This window comes from Diabrotica undecimpunctata, chromosome 10 (genome assembly GCF_040954645.1).
Source record: "Diabrotica undecimpunctata isolate CICGRU chromosome 10, icDiaUnde3, whole genome shotgun sequence".
Taxonomy (NCBI): domain Eukaryota; kingdom Metazoa; phylum Arthropoda; class Insecta; order Coleoptera; family Chrysomelidae; genus Diabrotica; species Diabrotica undecimpunctata.
In genome coordinates, this window is record NC_092812.1 from 72,275,572 (window position 1) to 72,297,825 (window position 22,254).

The 22,254-nt window shown below is 33.0% G+C and overlaps 1 protein-coding gene across 2 annotated transcripts in view; it reads right to left on the reverse strand.

Moving 5' to 3' along the window:
- LOC140452420 (uncharacterized) overlaps positions 1-22,254 on the reverse strand; it is a 164,057-nt gene that overhangs the window by 36,421 nt on the left and 105,382 nt on the right. Inside the window, exon 13 of one of the 2 annotated variants that reach the window (XM_072546671.1) lies at positions 20,906-21,047. The exons of the other annotated variant lie outside the window; for it this stretch is intronic. Coding sequence (XP_072402772.1) covers positions 20,906-21,047 — 142 coding nt within the window. The remainder of the gene's footprint in view (positions 1-20,905; positions 21,048-22,254) is intronic. 2 annotated transcript variants of the gene reach the window in all.

Sequence of the window (22,254 nt, forward strand, 5' to 3'; positions counted from 1 at the left end):
ACTCAATGAAAAATAGATATTTGTCAACAAGTTTACAGAAGTATATAGGAAAACAATTTTAAATTCAGTATGACCACCAGGTATAAAGGTTGAAGCAGAATAGAATACAATAGTTTTGAAGGTTACTAATCCTTAAATAAAGTTGCCAGTGTCGGAGTGATGGAGATTAACAGGTACTAATGAATTTGCAAGAAATGTAAGATGTTTATTTTATTGGTTATATATAAAATAATTTGTGGCCGTGTGCCGATTTGTAAAAAAATGAATATTATTTTAATCAAATTCCATTTCAGATTCACTGCTTTCTTCAGAGTCTAAGGAATCTTCAACTCCAATGTTAATTATTACCGGTTCCAGCATTGCATCAGTCATATTATCCAAATTCCACATTTTATTTTCTTCCTTGTGAGCATGACTAACAGCATTTTTCCAATTTTCTGGAGTTACTTTTGATAAGGAATGTTCTAATAATTGTTGTAAGTCTTCTAATTTAAAAGTTTTGTTGTTGCGTCCGACTTCCCCTTTACTTGAGACCATATATTTTCTATCGGATTCAGATCACAGTGGTATGGGGGAAACGTAAAATAATTACATCACGGTTTAATGCCATTTCATCAATTATATATTTTTTATAAGCTGCTTTATGTTGCCTTACAATAGGTAATAATTCCTTTTTTGTCGAATTCTCCTTGTACTCAATTGCGTGTTTATCCAACCATTCGATTATCTCTCCTTTTTTCCATGACGTTGTTGGCAATTTTTCTGCTAGTCTTGAATGGTAACTAGCATTATCCATGACTATGACAGAATTTTTTGGAATTAAATCCAACATTTGCTCAAAATATTTTTAAAAAACGTCAGCAGTCATTTCCTCGTGGTAATCTTTGGTTGATTTTGAGGCAAAACTTAATAATCCACCATTGACAAAACCGTATTCGTTTCCAATATGGGTTATTATGAGTCTGCGTCCTTTTCCAACGGGAATATTGTTTATTCCAGTAGATACACCTTCGATGAATGCCTGACGGGAACTTTTCACATTTGTATCAACCCATAGATATGGTACAGTATGACCTTCATTTAGCCGAGTCTCGTCCAAATAAAAAATTGTTTTCCCTTCTTCTCGGTACATTTTAATAGTTCTTAGATAATCTCGTCTCCAACATACAATGTAATCTTTTTCAATTAAAACGGATTTTCTTCTATTCTTTTGCCAACGAAATCCCAACTCTCTCAATAGTCCCCATAATTTCTTGTTGCTTATGATTGGTAAATCTTCGTTTTCTCTAATTAATGTTTGGATTTTGTCCAATGTTGGAAATTCTTTGTTAAAAAAAAAATGAGTGGACGCTGCGTCTTATCATGTTTTTATGTATTGCTTCAATTTCCAAGGGTTTACTCCCTCCACTCTTCTTGGGAGATGAAACAGTTCCTCCTTTTCTTTCTTTTAGGAATCTATAAATTGTTGCTTCTCCAACCTCTCTCATATTTCAACACATGTTAACGATTTCACGAACATTACTTAAAGGGCGTTGATGTACAAGTGCATCGTGTACATTTAATATTATATTTTTCTCTCTTAGACTGAAGGCACCTTTAAAACTACACTTAACCGGGATAAAACCTGTGGTCGACGTCATTTTTAAATGCAAATAACAAAATATCGACACCAAAAACGTAGGTAGGTAAGACATGAACAATTTACATCTACAAACTAAATGGAAGATGCAAACAATTTCTAATTTATATTATTGGCATAAGCTGCATTGTGGCATAAAAACTACTTAAACTATTATTAGTGAAGCCTTATCAGTAATTCCAGGTAATCGTTCAAAGAAGGTATTTTTTTTGTGTCAGGCGATAACTTGTATAGAAAACAATAATCACTTTTAAATTACTGTTTACATTAATTTATTTCGTGAAACATTGAATTCTCTCGTTAATCACCCGTGTATAATTAACAATAATCAAGGTATAATCACAAAAAAGGTATAGTGAGATTAGTGGACACTTATTTTACAGAAGATTTTTTAAAAGATAATGAATTGTTGACGGCATCTTAAAATATTAATTTTTTTTATTTATTTCAAAACAAGTATTGGGTGACGCCTATGGTTTTTTGACCTGTTGAGGATTTGCATACATAATGTGCTATCAATATGATGGAAAAGGACTATAGTGTGTTGCACGTAGCAAGCTAACTAACAAGATTTCTTAAGAAGAACATCTGAAATCATCGTTTTCAATCCAATACTATATGACAATTTTACTGCACTGTAAGTGCTAGATAAGGTAAATAGATACGTTTTATTACTATCTTTTTCATTTTAATCAATAGTGTGACATTTTAACAATGAAGGAGGCCATAAGTGGAAACCAAAAATCATTATTTACCCTCTTATGGCCAACCTGCTGGCCACAAGTAGTTAAACAAAATCCACTTTTGGCTAGTTTACTTTTTAACTAATGTAACATGTTTACATAAATAAACCTATTTTATTTCTTTTAGTGAAAATGCCAAACAAACTGACGAATAATAAAAGCAAAGTAGAAAAGGCAAAAACACCGAAATTCCAGTACTCACCTTCAAAAGTAAATTTAGCATTAAATGCCATATCCGAAGGAATGCCTGCGGTCACGGCCAGTCGTGAATTTAAAGTTTCGATAACTACATAATTAACACTGCAACAGAATCACTTGGAGAGGGGAAAGTAACGAACCCTAACATATCAAAAAAGAAGAAAGCCTTTTAATAATACAGAACACAACAAACACAACAGGCATATAAACACTATAAACGAATCAAAAATGAAACGAATACTTTAGTTAGACAAATAAAAAAGGGAACACCGGCAGAGCTTCCCAAAAAAGATGGAATACGACTTCTACGAAACACAAAAAAAATATGGAGAATGATCAGAGGACAAAGAAAAGAGATGGACGAACTAATAAAAACGAAACACATTCAGAAGGAAACATGGGTAGACTACTTTCGATCCCTATTTGCTAAAGGGATGACTATAATGAACCATCAACACCAGAGGTGACGACAAACGAAGAAATAAATATTGAGGAGGAAGAGGTAAAGGAAGCATTAAGGAAATTAAAAAATAGAAAATCACCAGGAGGGGATAGAATACCGAACGAACTTCCAAAGTATGGAGGACCCGATCTGACCAAACAACTATTAAAACTAATCCCAAACATAAAAGAACAAAACAGAATTCCTCAAGAATGGAGATTAAGCATCCTAATACCTCTCTTCAAAAAGGGAGACAAATCGGACCCGAAAAATTACAGAGGAATTAATTTATTAAACACAACACTAAAGTTAAAAACCAAAGTGATAACAAATAAACTGAAGGAAATTATAACACTAGCAGAAGAACAAAAGGTTTTAGGTCGAAAAGATCATGCACCGACGCTATATTTATAATCAGGCAAGTGCAAGAGAAATCATTAGAATACCAACAAACCGGCATATCTATGTTTGGTGGACCTTAAGAAAGTATTTGACCGGGTCAAATTAAAGGACGTTATCCACTTATTGTACGCAAGAGAGATACCTCTCTATCTAGAGAAGGTAGATATCGAAAATATCTACCAAAATAACACAATAAAAGTAACAGTAGAAGAACTAACCGACCCTATTAAAGCTGGCAATGGGATAAGACAGGATGATTCCTAGAGTGAATGAAATAATAAAAAAAGTAAGAACTAAAAAAGGATCCCAAATGGGATAAAAACAACCTGCAACAAAAAAATAATCTGCTATGCAGACGACGCAAAGTCAGAAAACACCAGAAAATTTAACATGTTAATTTCCCCAAAAAACACAAAATGCATGGTTACAACAGCAAATTTACTAAGATGTAAATTGGAGCTGGAACGTCAGATAATAGAACAAGTGATAGCGTTTAAATATCTAGGTATCACATTATCTAGCTACGGAAAGCTCGAAACTGAAGTGGAAGATCGAGTGAATAGAGCAAACAGTGTCGCAGGATGCCTGAATGAAACAATATTGAGAAATAAAAATATCGGGAAAGAAATGAAAGGATCAATTTACAAAACAGTCATCAGATTAATAATGACAGAAACACGACCTGACACAGAGAGGACAAAAAGGATGTTAGAAACAGCAGAGATGAAAACACTTAGAAAAATGGATGGTAAGACACTATGGGACAGAGCTAGAAGTACACATACACGACGTAGATGCAACGATCATATAAACCAAATGACAACAAATAGAGTAGTAAAGACGGCAAGAGACGGTTCCCCAATGGGAAGACTATCAGTAGGAAGACCACGACAACGATGGAACGACAACTTACTAACTGGAAGCACATTAAAAAACAGACAGTCATGTCTACATAAAAAGAAGAAGAAGAAGACAACTACTTTAAGTAATAAAATATCTGGAAGGTCTCCAAAAGATTCAGTGCACTGTGGATCACTTGGGAATGGATATTATCTTGTAAGAAGATGGGGTTTCCAATTGATAAAGACGGGCTATTGAGTTCAGTACAAAAACTTGTTCGAGCGGCAAATACTAAAACTCTTTTTGTCAATGATCACCCTGGCAAAAAATGGTATTACAGCTTCCTTAACAGGCACCAGCAACTTTCCCAGAAGAAAGCAGAATACATTCACGGTGGTAGAGGCGCAGTAACGTAAGAGAAAATATGTTCGTATTAATTTAAGCGGTATGGGTATTAGATAATCCGAAAAGGATTTATAATATGGATGAAACATGTTTGTGTTTAGCACCAAAAAGTGGTACTGTAATTGGACCGCTAGGAAAAAACATCTATGATGCAAATCTATGTAAATACGCTTTTCACAGTTAATGCAGAAGGAAAATTCGTTCCTTTAACAATTTTTAAATATAACGGATTCTATCTGCTGTGTGGAAAGCAGATCCTAAATATTGGGGGTTAGGGAAAAGTCAAAGAGGCTGGATGGACTGCAGAATGTTTTTTTTAGTATTTTTCGAACGTCTTTGTACACTACCTAAAGGAGTCTCAAATCGAGTTGCCCGTTCTTGTCTTTTTAGATGGACATAAATCCCATCTGACCCTATATTTAAGTAAATTTTGCAGAGAAAATCAAATAATTTTAATAGCATTGACCCTAATGCTACTTATATCCTCCAGTCCGTGTATTTACACCGATAAAACAAAAGTGGAAAAATGTGTGTTTTTTCAAAGAAGTAACTCAACCTTTAAAAAAGAAAATTTTGGTTTGTTACACCAAAATGCGATCTCTCTTAAGTAGTGGTACTTTTCAAACTTGACGATAGCTCTGAGGATTTCGTGCTCAGTTAGAAAATAAAAATTTTACACACTTCAAAAATACTTTTTTTTTATTTTTAGTCATAAGTGTGTACAAAACATATCAGTATTTTCATTTAAAAAAAGAAGGTCTTTGTGAAGATGCGAAATATTCAAAAAAGTCGATGTTTAGACGATTTCTTTCAATTCTATCCATCGACCTACTAACTTTCTGCCTCTTTTGCTCTCCTGGCAAAAAAAATTAAAAACTATCGATTTTTAGATGGCTTTATGACAATTGACGGATGGTTCTGATCCTAACTGAATTATTTCTGAAGGGCACTAAGGTACAAGTCGGCTGGTAATGCAGATCCAACGCTTACCGACATTGGCATATCTGGCATAGGTGTGCATACTCTACTACAGTAAGTTTTGACTGCCAAAAGAATCTGGTTTTACATAAAATTTAAGATAAGACTACCTACTATATTACTATTCTTCCACCTACTGACCTTCTGCACCTTCTGTTGTCCTGGTACAAAATTTTAAAAATTGCCGATTTTTAGACGATTTCTTTCTTATTATCAACCTCCTAACCTGCTTTTTTTGCTATCCGGGTACAACATTTTATCCGGATAGAAACTGTCGATTTTTAGATGACTTACTGCACAGCCACCTAAAGCTTACAAGCCGTGAAGTAAGAAAATTGGCAACGTTGGAGGTAGTCCGATAGTGGTCCGATAGCCCTGTGTTTACTTGGAGAGATTTTGCTAATTTTGTTTGTATTTCTTGTATTATTGGTGAATTATTCGATTAAAAAAAAAGGTATGTATTTTTTACGTATATTGTAATAATTGTATGAAGCATTAAAGAATTAGATATATATTATTCAGACAAATAATATGTACAAACTGTTCAATTCACAAATTCAGACACTGCTTTAGTTTTTAGTAATTACAAACCCCAAGTCGATGTTAATTTATTGGTACAGGGAGTAGTAATATGATATTCTAACATATTTTTTAATTACAGATGCCGAGACACTGCAGTGTACCAAATTGCAAATCAAATTATGCAACTACTTTAAAGTATGAAAAGGCCCAAAGTACATTCTCTTTTCCCAAAAACGATCACCTTCGTACTCAGTGGGTTAGATCTATTAACCGTGAAAATTTCACAGTAACTTCTAGTTCGGTAGTATGTAAAAAACATTTTGATGCAAGGGATATTATTGAAAGTGAGTCAATCATTGATAAAAATGGTACGGTTCTTCAACGAAATTTGGTTTTTCCCAAGTTGAAAGAGAATGCGATACCAAGGATTTTTGAAAACCAACCGTCATATTTATCTAACCCAAAACCACCAACAAGAAAAAATCCTGAAACTAGACGAGCAGAAATAAGCCTTCGGGAAGAAAATAATATAAAAGAACTCGAAAACAAAGACCTTATCGTGAATTTCAAGGAACTTTTACAAAGTGTTAGTGAGAGGGTTGAGTTAAAAAACTGGCAAATAAAAGTTGTAGAAGAAAGGATTTGTTTTTATTTATTAAATATTGACAATCAGTGCAGTGATGAGTGTATAAAAGTTATTTCAAACATTAACATTACGAAGGAATTACTTGTATCTGTTTATGTGAAGGACATCCAACTGTCACCTCATGATTTAAAATGTATTTTACCATTTGACTGTAAGTTATCACGGTGGTCACAACTAGAAAATCTGCTGTCCAGGTATTCTTTTTTTTTGAAAGTCCTATTGACAATAATTTTAAAATAACCAAAATATGTAGTGAAATTGACAGAGTGATAGAAAATACAGATGTAGATAAAATGAAGGGAGTTCTGGCTTTTGTGAAAAATCAGTTACTATTACTAACAGCAAGTATGTCAAAATATTCTCTACCAACAATTATTTTTGCTCTTACCATATATAATCAGTCAACATCATGTTATAATATTATTCAGCAGTACTTAAATTTGCCCACTAAAAGATATTTACAAATGATAACATCATCCTTTCATGTATCTCCTGATGATCAATTAGAAAATAATTATTTATCATATCTTGCTTCAAATCTGAATGATCGAGAAAAAGTAGTCAATTTACTTGTAGATGAAATATATGTAAATCCTGGAGTTCACTATCACTCAAAACAAATTACTGGTTTTGCTGCCAACAATGATAAACAATTAGCGAAAACTATTCTAACGTTAATGATTTCATCAGCATTTGCACATTTTAAAGAAGTGGTGCGTTTAGTACCTGTATGTAATATTGCTGGTAATGAACTCAAAGACATAGTTCTTGAATCAATTCAGTATATTCAGGACTGTGGATTTAAAGTATTGTGTGTGATTACCGACAACAATCGTTTAAATCAAAACATATTTGGTCAGTTATCTCCAAATTTTTCCATATCTAATCCTAAGTTTAATAATGAGAATATTTATTTATTATATGATTTTGTACATATTTTTAAAAATATTAGGAATAATTGGCTTAATAAGAAAGACCCAGAAAAAACCTTTATTTTTCCAGATTTTAATAATCATTCAGTTCTTCGAAAGGCATTTTTTAAGGACTTACAAACATTGTACCAAATTGAGATAAACTTTTTAACCAAAAGAGCATATAAACTAAATCATAAATCTATTTATCCAAATAATTTTGAAAGACAAAAAGTGTCTTTGGTAGAAAATATTTTTCATGAAAGTACAATAGCTGCTTTACAGTCATGTAGTATTTATACAGACACAGCCTCATTTTTAGAAATTATTAGAAGTTGGTGGAACATAATTAATGTAAAAACTAAATTTAAAGGACAGGTAAAAAGGAATGATTTGGCTACCCCAATTTTTTCAGATAATGATTTCAAAGTAGTTTTTTTTAAAAAATTTGTGATGTGGCTAGATTCTTGGCATCAAATTCCTGAAGGCTCTTCACTTACAAATGATACATACCTTGCTCTTAAAAACAGCACATCAATTTTGATCAAAGTAATAGAGTATTCATTTAATCATTTAAATATAGAATTTATACTACCTGGCAAATTCCAAACAGATACTTTAGAAGAAAGGTTTGGTCGTTATAGGTACCTATCTGGCTGTAATTATAATATTTCAGTTACTCAAGTAATTGATTCAGAAAAAAAAATCCGAATACAGAATATTCTGAAATCGTCTGTTACTAGTGATTTAACACAATTAAAATTTCAGCCACCTGATGATCTAAATTGTGCAACACTTAATCAGTTCATAGAATGTTCAGAATTTACTTCTATTTTTAATAGTGATTATCTGCGTACATACAATTGTGAGGAATCAAGTCAAATATATATTAGTGGATATGCAGTTCATACTGTACAAAAAACTCTTAAATGCCTTACCTGTAGAGATCTGATTGTACAATGTACAGGTGATAAGGTAAATGATGAATATTTTGATTATCTGCAACGAGGTGGTTTATCTGTTGCAACAAATGAAGTTCATTATATTTATTATCACTCATGTGCTATTTTTGAATACATAATTAAACATCCAGAAACTATGTCACTGTTTTTGTCTCATAAAAATCAAAAATATTTATTGGCTTCTTTAGCCCTCACGAGTTTGGAAAGTGACAATTTTTATATTGATTTTTCTAAAATTTGTGTTTGTGGAACAGCTGTTAGAGAACTATATTTTAAAATTTCTGTGATTTTTTCCAATACTTTGTTAAATAACTTCACAAAAAACAAGAATAATGAAATTATGACAAAGAAACTAACTAAAAATTTATCTAAAAAGCGCAAGCTTTCAACTTTAAAAAAATAAATACATGGAATTTCAATAACATTTTTTTAAGCCACTCTTAATAAATATAATATTCGCTCAAGGGATACTAGAATTCAATAAACTGCAAGTTGTTTACAAAAATATTAAAAGATTATTTTCTTTTTTTTTTAACATAAATTATGTAAATAATGTAAGCTGAATGCACTAGTATTACTTTTAAATTCTATTAATATTACACCTCATTGTATTCAATGTTTTGCAGTTTTAATAGATGTGATATATATATGTACCTTATCAGACTATTTTGTACGATTTTTTTACTTAATTCTAACTTTTTAGCGAATATTATGATGTTCCTCTTTTATTTATTATTTTGTTGGGCTCTTTACAGTCGGACTACTTCTAACAGCTGATGCGGCGTTGCCATTTTTATTTCACGGCTTGTAAGCTTTAGGTGGCTGTGCTTACTGCGTAAGTAACCAGTGTGTATTTCAGTAATACCTCGACTTACGCTACCCCGATTTAAGATAAGCCTGAGTTACGCGATTTTCAAATCACGTCGATTTAAATTAACATAATTAAAGATTTTGATATAAAAATGAAATTTTGTGAATTGGCAAAGAAGTTTGATCTGTCGGAATCGACCGTCAGAACAGTTATAATGGACAAAAAAAAATTTTTAAACCTGTAAGAAGTGCACAATCTTTAAATCCAAAAATCCTTATTTAACGTCACGTTATTATCGCCGAGATGGAAACAATGTTAAAATTATGATGTGATAATCAGGAAAATGTGAAAAATTGTCTTATTGATTAGAACATAGTGTGCTTTCAAGCTAAGCTCATTTTTGAGTCATGGAAAAAGGAGGGGAGATCACTAAAGATAAAGAGTTTAAAGCTAGTTATGGTTTTTTCAGCTGATTCAAAAGTCGCTATTATTGGCATGGTTGTGCAGAGAAATTAAAAATTATAAGTGAATGTGGCTACACCAACCAAACCATATTCAATGTAGATGAACTAAATCTGGATTGCCTGTGATGTAAAGCTTGGTTGACAGATTACCTTTTTGAAGACTGGTTTGGTCATCATTTCATAACTGACGTCGAACGTTATTGTCAATATAAACAAATTCCATTTTCAGTGATCCTCATCATCGGCAACGCACCAGGTCAGCCTCCTACAACTTTAACTAGTTTTGACCCACGTGTGACAGTTGAATTTGTACCACTTAATATAACTATGAAGCTTACTTTAACCGATGGATCAGGAAGTCATTAAAAAATTCAAAGCTTATTACACCAGACAATCATTTGCACACCTGCATGAAGTTAGAGGAAAAATAACGAGCTCTCTATTAAAGATTTTTGGTAGCAATTTAATGTTTTAGATGCAGTGAAAATCATTTAAAAATCGGAATGAAATTTCACAAAAAAAATTAAATGGCATCTGGAAAAAACTGTGGCGTTTTTTTATCACTGAAACTAAGGTGGAAACGACGCCAGAGCCTAATGAAAGTAGTAATACGATTAAAGAAGTTGTTAATATTGCCATGCAAATAAACATAAAAGTGGATAAAGTTCAAGAACTGTTGGATTCACACCTTCAGGAGCTGATAATTGATGAATTCATAGAAATGCAGGAGCAAAAGCAAGACAATGACGATTGGAAACTTGACTGAAGGCCTCAGCTTAATTGAAAATGGATTACAAATTTTAGAAAATATAGACTACAACAAAGAACATATTTCTTCTACAAAATAAAGAATAAAAAAATTATTAGCCTGCTATAAAGACATTTTTCGGGAGAAAAAAATTTTGAGTCGCCAAACTGCTTTCTTATGAAACCTTCTACATCAAAATAACTTCGATTTACGATTTTATATTTATATATCCTAAAATTTGAATACAGTTTTTTGTGTAAATTGCTATTTTTTTTTTAAATTACTGTCCCAATTAAAAATAATTTATATACATACATATTATTATACGAAATTATATCCCGACTTGTGCGAATTTGACTTCGCGGTTATCGCTCGGTCCTACCTATCGCGTAAGTTCGGGGTATTACTGTATATGAGTATACTACCAGTATATAGTAGAAATATGAAACAGCCAATCGGCAGAATATTAGGCAGTTATTTTACAGAATTCTAATGTTTTTAAAATTTGCACTGACGTGAGAGTGTAATTCTATACGAAAAGTTTACTGGATATTTACTACAAAAGCTGCACCAGTGAAACTTCAGGTTTAATGAAGCAAAACGTTTCATCCTCATCCAATTTCAACAACAAAGTATATTGGTTAGGGGGAATTATCTTACAACTAAATTTTGTTAAAAATAAAATCAATCGCATTGTCAGATGAAATACTAATGGGATTTGCATTGAAACAAACCAGCCAATATTCAAGATGTTAACGAACTTTTGAGAAAGCACTTTGGCAAATCGCAAAATATATCAGCCAGCCACAAAACAAGAACGAGTTTTGTGGAGGGCAAATAAGCAACTTGCTGATGAGTACAATGGTTCTAAAACCTGTTTTCTAAAAAATATGGTGTTGATTTTTGAGAAATAAATGTTGGGCCAAAACAGTCTCATCTTGTTGAACGAAAGCCCCTTTATCGATTTGGCTACAGCAAATTCTCTATACTAATTTTATAACTGAACTAAAAGGTAGTAACAAGTTACATTCTTTTTACATATTTTATGTTTATTTTCTCTGCTTGTATTTGGTATTATTAGGATATAGAAATAAGAATACCTAATCCAAAAGTTATAGCTATTACCACCTAACAATTTAGTTACAGCAGTTTTTTGCCAATCGTGGAAAAGCAGTGTAAGTGGATATTAGTCATTTTATAGTGGGAAGCCTCCAATATTTTATTTTCACGTTTCGGCCTCTACATCGGAGGTCATTTTCAAAATACAGCCTTTAATAAACTAAATACATTCAATTGTGTTGCTACATTGGAATCCAAAATAGTTTATTTAGTTTTTTTTTAAATTGTATTTTGAAATCTGACGCCAAAATAATTGTTTACAAGTTTTAATTTATAGTTAATTCCCGATACTGTTAATACAATACAAGAAGTGATAAAAAACAGCTTGAGAAAATATTAAGGATTGGAATGTAAGCAATCTAAACCTAATTAACTATAAATACAGTCAACGTGTTTGCTATTATTTAGACCCCTCTTCGATTTCGACTAGGATATAAAGAAAAGCTATGAAATTAAAGTAGTTCTTTGGATATACATACAATTTTTTCAGTAGATAACCACGATAAAACGTACATATAAGTACCATACAAAAAATTGTAAAAACCACAGAATAAAACCAAATATAACAATCACATTACGGATCATCCAGTACTTTAAGATGGTCGTAATAAATAATAACTTTTAATGTAATAACTATTTTACAAGATTATAAGTAGGCGTTAGGCATCATTTTAATTTAAACAGCACAAGCTGTAATACACGCAGTTTAAAATTCGTTCAAAAAGGGCTGAATTTAACGAGTCATTAAGCTCTTAATTAATCAACATGAAGGATACCCGACGTAATATGCCGCCAGTTTGATAGTAAGTAATTATTCCCGTATAAGTTGCATCATTAAACGATTTAATGAAACAGGATCTCATATTCTAAGGCCTCGTCAAGTATGGAAATGATATATCAATGAAAAGATGGATCGTTTTCTGAGAAAATCAGCATTTAGGATCGTCACATGAGTCACACGAACATATATACAGGGTGTTCCAACGAAAATTTGACCCCCCCCCCCCAGAAACTCAGAAACCAAGAGTTTCTTTAAAGTTTAAGAAAACACGTCAATTTGTATTGGGGGGGTGGACGAATTTTTATGCAAAATTCATCGTCTTAAATCTACCCCCCTACTGCCCCGCATCAACCAGTTTTTTTTTTCAATAACAAGTGTGGTCGAGAGGCACATCATTTGAAAGATAATTTTTTTTCTCTACACGAGACTTTATTTTTTTTTATTTACGTAATAACTTTGAAGATAATTTTGGATTTAACTAATTTATTGGTTGAATATCAGTAATTCAAACAGTAAAAACAAAATTTTACCAAATTAACTAATTAAATGTTCTTAGTGACCTCCAATACCAAATACATATGTTAAGAGGTATACATGAAAAATGTGTTGAATATAACATACCTATTTACAACTTGTATATCGATTTCAAACAGGCGTTTGATGGAGTAGATCGACAAAAGATGTTAAAGCAACTATCTATGTTAGGGATACCCAATAAGTTGGTTAAACTTATACGAATGACTCTGGAGGATTCCAAAGCTATGGTGAGAATAGATGGAGATGTGACGCAGGTCTTTGATATTGAAAATGGAGTTAGACAAAGTGATGCCTTATCAACAACACTTTTTAATCTAACTTTAGAAGCTGTTGTTAGAAGACTGGATATAAACGACTGTATTAATACAAAATCAATGCATGCGCATATGCGCATATGCGGATGATGTTGCCATAATAAGCTGCAACAAAAGGGTATTAAGCGAAAAAGTTATAGAACTGAAACGAGAAGCTGCTACGTTTGGTCTATATATAAATGAAAGCAAAACAAAATATATGGAGTGCACAAAATCGAATCAACATGAGAATCTGAAGGTAGACAAGCATACCTACAAATATGCCTCCACTTTTCCCTACCTAGGCTCAATAATAAATAACAACAACAACATCAGTCAAGAAATAGAAGCACGGATTCTTAGCGGTAATAAGTGCTTTTATGCATACAAATACTTAATGAAAAGTAAGTTACTGAATCGTGAGTCTAAGCTTAAAATCTACAAAACAGTAATTAGACCAGTGGTCACATATGGACGTGAAACGTGGACCCTCTCAACCACTGATGAAAATCACCTGATAATATTTAAGCGCAAAATACTAAGGAAGATATTTGGACCAACCCAATGCAGCGATGGTTCGTGGAGAATTAAAATGAACCACGAGCTGGATGAACTAATGCAGAGCGTAGATATTGTTAGATTTGTAAAGTCACAAAGACTAAACTGGCTTGGTCACCTAGAAAGAATGCCAGATAATCGAGCTGTAAAAGTAGTCCAGAGATGGAAGCCCCAAAGGAACAGAACAAGAGGAAGGCCCCGTAAAAGATGAATAGACGGCGTAGAGAGGTATCTTAAAACCATAAACATCAGGCAGTGACGAAGGAAAGTATCCGACAGGGCAAAATGGAAAAACATTGTTAAGCAGGCCAAGACTCACAAAGGGTTGTAGCGCCATTAGAAGAATAAGAAGAAGAAGTGACCTCCAATACAATAATTCAATCAACCTGCAAATAGATATCAACACGCCACTGTGTTGAAGATATTTTTTTTCTTTTTGTAAAAGTATCACTTTTTCATATTAATTTTTTTTCAAGATAATCAATCCTAATTATCTTCTTTAGTGTTACCAGGTAACCTTTGATTTGAGATTTATCAACTACTGATTAATAAGAGGTATTATTGTAAAGGTTTACAAAAATGGGATATTATAGTGAAGAAAGAATAGAATTAGTTTAGCTATACTATGGAAATAATCAGTGTGCTAAGGCTACGGCAAGGATCTTTATACGAACCACCCAGAAAAAAACGTAAGTCACCAATAAGTTAAACATTTAACTGATAAGTTTGAAGCTACAGGTGAGGTAAACGACACAAAGCCCGAAGTAGACTGTCGACTGCGAAATGAAGCGGTTGAAGTGGCGGTATTGGGTCATTTACAAATGGATAATCGACAGTCTATCAGACAACTATCTCGTGCATCTGGTGTATCAGCATCTAGTGTTTATCGAATTATAAAATCCCATAAATTTCACCCTTATAAAATACGATTACTTCATCAATTAAACGAAGATGATCCTGATCGTCGGCTTCAATTTTGTGAAGAATTTAATGAAATCATAAATAACAACCAACATCGATTGTACAATACCTGTTTTTAAGACGAGTGTACTTTTATGTTAAATGGTGAAGTAAATAGACATAATTGTCGTTATTGGAGTAAACCTAATCCTCATTTATTCATGGAGACACATACACAAACACCTCAGAAATTAAATTTTCATTCATGTCATTATTTCTTGAAGGAAATCCCTCAACGAAACAACTTATTTAAATTTGTTCTTTTCTTCCTATCGGAGGTTGGATATCATAACGGCTATGGTCACTTTGTGGGCTGCTGCTCTGAAAAGTTGTAGTGAACTACAGTTAAACCATTCTCTAAGGTTCCTCAGCCAGGAGATGCGTCTTCTTCCTATGCTTCTTCTTCCTTGGATCCTTCCTTGTATAATAATTCTCAGCAGTTCATATTTTTCTCCTCTGGTTATGTGACCCAAATACTCTAGTTTTCTTCTTTTTATGCTGTTCATAATTTCTAACTCCTTATTTAGACGTCGTAGTACCTCAGCATTGGTAATCCTTTGAACCCACTGAATTTTTAATATTCTTCTGTAACACCACATTTCGAACGCTTCTATTTTTCTTATGTGTTGTTTCTTTAATGTCCAAGCTTCCATTCCGTATAGTAAGATAGAAAATATGTAACATCTTAGAGCCCTCAATCTGAGATGCAACTGAAGGTCTCTGTTGGTAAGCATTGTCTTCATTTTCACAAATGCTTGCCTTGCAGTTTCAATTCGGACTTTGATTTCTCTGCTTTGGTCATTTTTGTCATCAACCCAGGTTCCCAAATATTTGTATGTCTCTAATTTTTCTATTTGGGTTTGCTCTATCATTAATCTTTCATTTCCATGTTGCGTTTTTGAGACAATCATAAATTTAGTTTTTCTCTTATTTATTTTTAGTCCGTATCTAATGCAATAATCGTTAATTCTATTTACCAATTCTTGCAGCGATTCCAGGGTGTCTGCCATTATAACGGTGTCATCAGCGAATCTTATGTTATTTACTATTCTTCCGTTTACAGAGATTCCATCACCCAGATCCGCTATCGCTTCCTGGAATATGGCTTCACTGTACACGTTAAACAGTAATGGTGACAGAACACAGCCCTGTCTTACTCCTCTCTTTATATCTATATTTTCGGACTTTTGTTCTTCTATCTTTATATTGGCCTTTTGATTCCAATACAGATTGATAATGATTCGTAAGTCTCGTCTGTCTATATCTTTGTTTCTCAGTACTTCTATTAGTTTTTCATGTCGGACCCTGTCGAATGCCTTCTCGAAGTCGATGAAACAGGAATAAATATCTAGGTTCATATCTAAGCATCTTTGAGAGAGGACATTAAAAGCAAACAATGCCTCTCTCGTTCCCAGTCCCTTGCGGAATCCAAACTGAGTATCATCCATATCATTCTAGTTTTCTATATAAACTTCCATGAATCACCTTTAGAAATACTTTGAAGTATGGCTTATTAGTGATATTGTCCTATAGTCTGAACAATCTTTGGCATATACTGTTTTTGGTATTGCTACAAAGGTGGACACCAACCATTCCTGTGGGTCCAGTTTTATATACTTCATTAAATAGGTCCAGAAGTACAGGTAGAGTCTCATCGTCTAGACATTTCAGTAGTTCCGCAGGTATTTCGTCTGGACCTACAGTTTTTCCGTTTTTTGCATTTCGTATTGCTTGTTCGATTTCCTCTATTATGATCTTAAATTTGTTAGAAGACGTTATTGATCCGCTCATCACTGATACATTGGAATATGATAATAATCTTTTAGAGGATCAACTGACTTTCCAACAGGACGGGGTACCCCCACATTATGATATACGCGTAAGTCAATTTTTGAATCAACGTTTTCCAGGGCGTTGGATTGGAAGAAGGGGTCCAATAGAGTGGCGGGCCAGATCACCGGATTTTTGGCCTTTGGATTTTTTTTTTGTGGGGATACCTAAAATCAAAAATATACGCCACTTCGCCTGTAGATCTTGCAGAGTTGCGACAAAGAATTGTGACATAATGCCGATTATTGACACCGGAGGTATTTGCAAATGTACGAAGAGGTTTTATTAAAATATACTGTATTCTTGTATGGAGCTCACAGGAGGTCATTTTGAACACTTAATTTATTAATTTGATGAAATTTTATGTTTATTGTTGTTACTGTGTTGAACCAATAAATTAGATAATTGCAAAATTATCTTTAAAGTTATTCCGAAAATTAAATAAAAATAGAGTGTCGTGTAGAGAAAAAAAAATACCTTTCAAATGATGTGCAACTCGACCACACTCGCTATTTAAAAAAAAAACGGGGGTTTGATGCGGGGCAGTAGGGGATTGCATTTGAGGGCATACATTTTGCATAGAAAGCTTACAGGATGACTCTACAAGATACCTATTCCAAAAAAGAATAACCGAAAAAAGCAGAATCACGTACAGTGTATAAATGAATGGACACAAAATAGAAAAAAAAAAGAATAGAATAACCACATAAACAGAATGGAGGAGACCCGTGTCGTCAAAATAGCAAGAGATAAGTCACCAATCGGCAGAAGAAGTATCAGACGACTGCGCAAAAGATGGAGTGACAACCTTCCAAAGAGGTATTAATCCACCAATGAACAAGCAGAGTTGCTTATAAAGAGGAAGAAGAAGAAGAAACTCTTGGTTTCTGAGATTCTGGGGTGTCAAATTTTCGTTTAAACACACAATGTACAGGAGTTTCGTTGGAAAGTAACATACGTTAACTGAAAAACGGAGACTCTTAGGCGATCTCAATAACAAAGATACTGGGTATTTTATCTATAATCACTTCACTACTTCATTATTGATCAGTGTAGTAGTGTCTGGGGGTTCGGGAGACTGAGACCCCGAAAGCCCTGAAGAAGACATCAGAGAGGATGTCGAAAGCTCGGCGTAATGAAAATCAAAGCAGTTCAATCCGAAGGACTGGAGAGTTTAATATTAATTTTTATAATAGTATTAATCTTAGCTCTAGTTTTAATTGTACTAACCGCAGAAATCTTTCGGAACATATATATAATTTCCCCGCATGGCTTCTTCTCCTTTCTTGTATATTGGTACCAGTAAGTTATTTTCCCATTCTTAACGTACTATTAAAGTCTAGAAAGCTAACAAATGGCACATTTTCAACAATTTTTTTTGGTTCTTATAATATATATGGCAATTAAACATCTTTATTATACAACTTTTGAAGACTACAAAAATTTTTTTCTGTCTTTTCCACTGCTCGTGTATTTTAAAGATGGCGCCAAAATTTGTCGTCCAAAAATGACTGTTTAATGGCGGACAGTAAATCCCTGGAACGGCAAATCTGAAATATAAAATTCGGCAAGGGTTTTAAAAAAAGAAGTGCCCATACGTGATAATTTACCAGAAAAATTATCCTTAAAAAAACAAAATGACGGACATTTCAAAAAATTGTTAAAAAATTGACCTTTTTTCGACTATTTTCAGTCACAAAAATTTTATTTTTTGTCTAGTCGGTCGATTTTAAAATCGACCGACTAGATCGGGAGATTAACTATTCGCCAGTTTTAAAAACGTAGTTTTTCTCAAAACTTTAATCTCTGAGGTCGATTTTAATAAACCTTACTGCATTTTGTTTGTTTTAGTTTTCTCTGTAATATTTTACCACAATTTGACCAAAAAAAATAGTAATATAGTTACTGCAAAAAGCCGAAAAAAGGTCAATTTTTGAACAATTTTTTCAAATATCCGCCATCTTGTTTTTTAAAAAATTTTCAATCTTTCTGGTAAGCTATCACGTAAAGGCACTTCTTTTTTAAAACCCTTCTCGAATTTTATATTTCAGATTTGATGTTCTAGAGATTAACTGTCCGCCATAGAGAAGTAATTTTAGGACGAACAATTTTTGGCGCTATCTTTAAAATACAGGAACAATGGAAAAAAAATTGTTTGAAATCTTCAAAAATTGTATAATAATATACAAAAGTTTAATTGCTATATATAATAGATAAAATACAAAAACAATTGTTGAAATGTGTCATTTTTTAGCATTCTAGACGGTAATAGTACCTTAACTTTATATGAGGAATTCTACAAAAATTCGCATCTTAACTGGAGCCAAATATGGTGATATTGCAATTTGCTGCCCGTACCCCACAGTAACAATTTTTTTCTGAAGGTTGATACCAAAAAACATGTTTTCAGGTGCGAGCCTCAAAAAAAAAAGGCAAATTTAAGTTTTTTCCAACAAAAAACTGATTTGTTCGCTAAAGCTATTTCATTCTTCTAGCGATCTGCCTCGAAAAATGAGTGAAGGAGACTTCTATACTTGGAGCACACGTACATATCAGGTACCAATCGCTTCGTCTTGGTCTCCAGAAGGAACTCTGGCCCTTTGAAGAGCCAAGAAACACCTGCTCAAAGCGTGGCAAGCGGTTATTTAGTCACTAAAATCGACGTTTTTTTCATTTTTTCGCGATTTTACCCGAAAATAGATTAAAAGATACCTCTATAGTTGGAGCACACATACATATTAGGTACCAATCACTTCGTCTTGATCCCCAGAATGAATCACGTTGCGAATGGCAACAATATTTTATTTGCCCAGGATATTTTTAATTTAATTGAAAAAAATTCTTGCCCCGTGAGAGCATTTATAGTCGGCTCAGAACAAATTGACGATATGACAAAAAAATTGGGTGATAACATTCCGCAAGTTCCTCAAACGATGAAAATCCACCAGGTTATGTGGTCTAAAAATAAGAAAAAGGAGCTATTCACCCGCTATTTGTCCTGCTCACTCTGCATTAATAACACTACTCATTGCTCTCACTACTATCTAAATAAGGTTAGCTTTGAGCAGGTGTTTCTTGGTTCTTCAAAGTAATATGTATGTGTGCTCCAACTATAGAGGTATCTTTTAATCTATTTTCGGATAAAATCACGAAAAAATGAAAAAAACCTCGATTTTAGGGACTGAATAACCGTTTGCCACGCTTTGAGCTTTTTTTGGTTCTTAAAAGGGTCAGAGTTCATTCTGGGGACCAAGACGAAGCGATTGGTACCTAATATGTATGTGTGCTCCAACTATAGAGGTATCTTTTAATCTATTTTCGGGTAAAATCGCGAAAAAATGAAAAAAACGTCGATTTTAGTGACTAAATAACCGCTTGCCACGCTTTGAGCAGGTGTTTCTTGGCTCTTCAAAGGGCCAGAGTTCCTTCTGGAGACCAAGACGAAGCGATTGGTACCTGATATGTACGTGTGCTCCAAGTATAGAAGTCTCTTTCACTCGTTTTTCGAGGCAGATCGCTAGAAGAATGAAATAGCTTTAGAGAACAATTCAGTTTTTTGTTGGAAAAAAACTTAAATTTGCCTTTTTTTTTGAGGCTCGCACCTGAAAACATGTTTTTTGGTATCAACCTACAGAAAAAAATTGTTACTGCGGGGTACGGGCAGCAAATTGCAATATCACCATATTTGGCTCCAGTTAAGGTGCGAATTTTTGTAGAATTCCTCATATTTAACTTGCCTTCCCATATTTAACTTCTGGTAGGAGTATAGTACCGTTATATAATAGCCACTTCTCGTACTATAGAATATAAAAAAATTACACCGGCTTACAACCTAAAATAAAAGTTCAAAACGGGATACCTGATTTGCCAGATTTTATTCTAAGAAAAATTTAAAATTACCAAAAAAATATTATAAAAAAGAAGATGTTAAACTGCCTTATATAGTGGTATAAAATCACTCCTTGTCATATGCAAAAGCGTAACTTTGTATTTTTTATTTTTATAACTTTATTGCCTTAATCGAACTTGAAATAAGTTTTAAATCATGTAATGTCACAATTTATAATGTAACTCCAGAATATTAAATCGAAAATATTAACAAGTAATTAGGCTCACCGCTTGTATGAGGTTGTAAGGAATTTTGTGTAATGGTCCCAATCTGTTGCACCATTTGCAACTCTTCCTGGATACTGCCACATTCAGGGCTGCTCGGTACATAAGATTGCCCATAGCTTTGAATCATTTGGTTGGATACCTCCTGCAAGGTTTACCTTTGTCAAACAAACGTTTGTCGAATTCTCTATTCTAACTTGACACAGAATATATGAAAACTTCAGCTAATGGAATCAAGTTTTCAGTGCATTTCTATTTACAGTTGAAAAAAACATCCAAAGCAATGGATAGAGAAGGGTGCGACAAAGTGGAGGCAAGGTAAAACATGTAACAGGCAACCAACCAAATAACATAAACAGATTTCCCACTGCAGAAAAGGGTATAGTATTTCTGTACAAGGAAGTCAATCCAAAGTAACACTTTATGAAATAATTTACGTGACAAGACATCTCGTAATGCGACAATTCGTGACCACACAAATGGTAACGGACAATTCGTAACCACTTCAATTAATAACGGCAACACTTCATAACATCGACAGTTCGTAACTATGACTATTCGTAACGGTATAATTTGTAAAGTAAAAATTCAATTATTCTGTTTATTTTTGTTAACGAGGGAACCAACTTTTATTACAGTTGCAATTTATCAATTTAACGAACCAGCATCAGTATAAACATTTTTAACACATTTAATATTTCGTGGAGAAATATCTTTTGAAAATTGTGTCTTAAATAAATATAATCTACCTGTAAAAGGAAAAACAATTTGTTTGTCCCTTTTAATATTACTTAAATTTGCATATAACCGAGAAATATAGCGCACATGTTTTAATTTTTACATTAAATGAATCAGCATACTTTTAAAATTGTATATCTGGTTATACTTTCTCGTTGTTAGTAATATATATTGTATCGATTATTATAATAAAGTCGTTAGTAATAAAGTGGGTTTTATTTGTTGCATTATTTTTCAGACTTAGTTTTACTACTTTAAAGTGATTATTCAGGATAAAAAATAAATTGTCATATTAACAAAAATATATGCAAAAATATGTATGAAATATATTTAAAAAGTACCGTTGTACTTTTAGTGTACGAAAGTATGCAAAATGCATTGGTGTGTATATCCAGTAATGCTAAATTTGCTAAAAAACTAAATGTAGGTGTTACGAATAGGTATAGGCAGTTACGAACTGTCGATGTTATGAAGCCTCGCCGTTAAGCATTGACGGCGTTATGAATTGTCGTTACCATTTGTGTAGTTCCGAACTGTTGCATTATGGGATGTCATCAAACCAATAATTTAAAATAGTTATTATGGCTATAAAAATAAAAGTAACTTTTATAAAT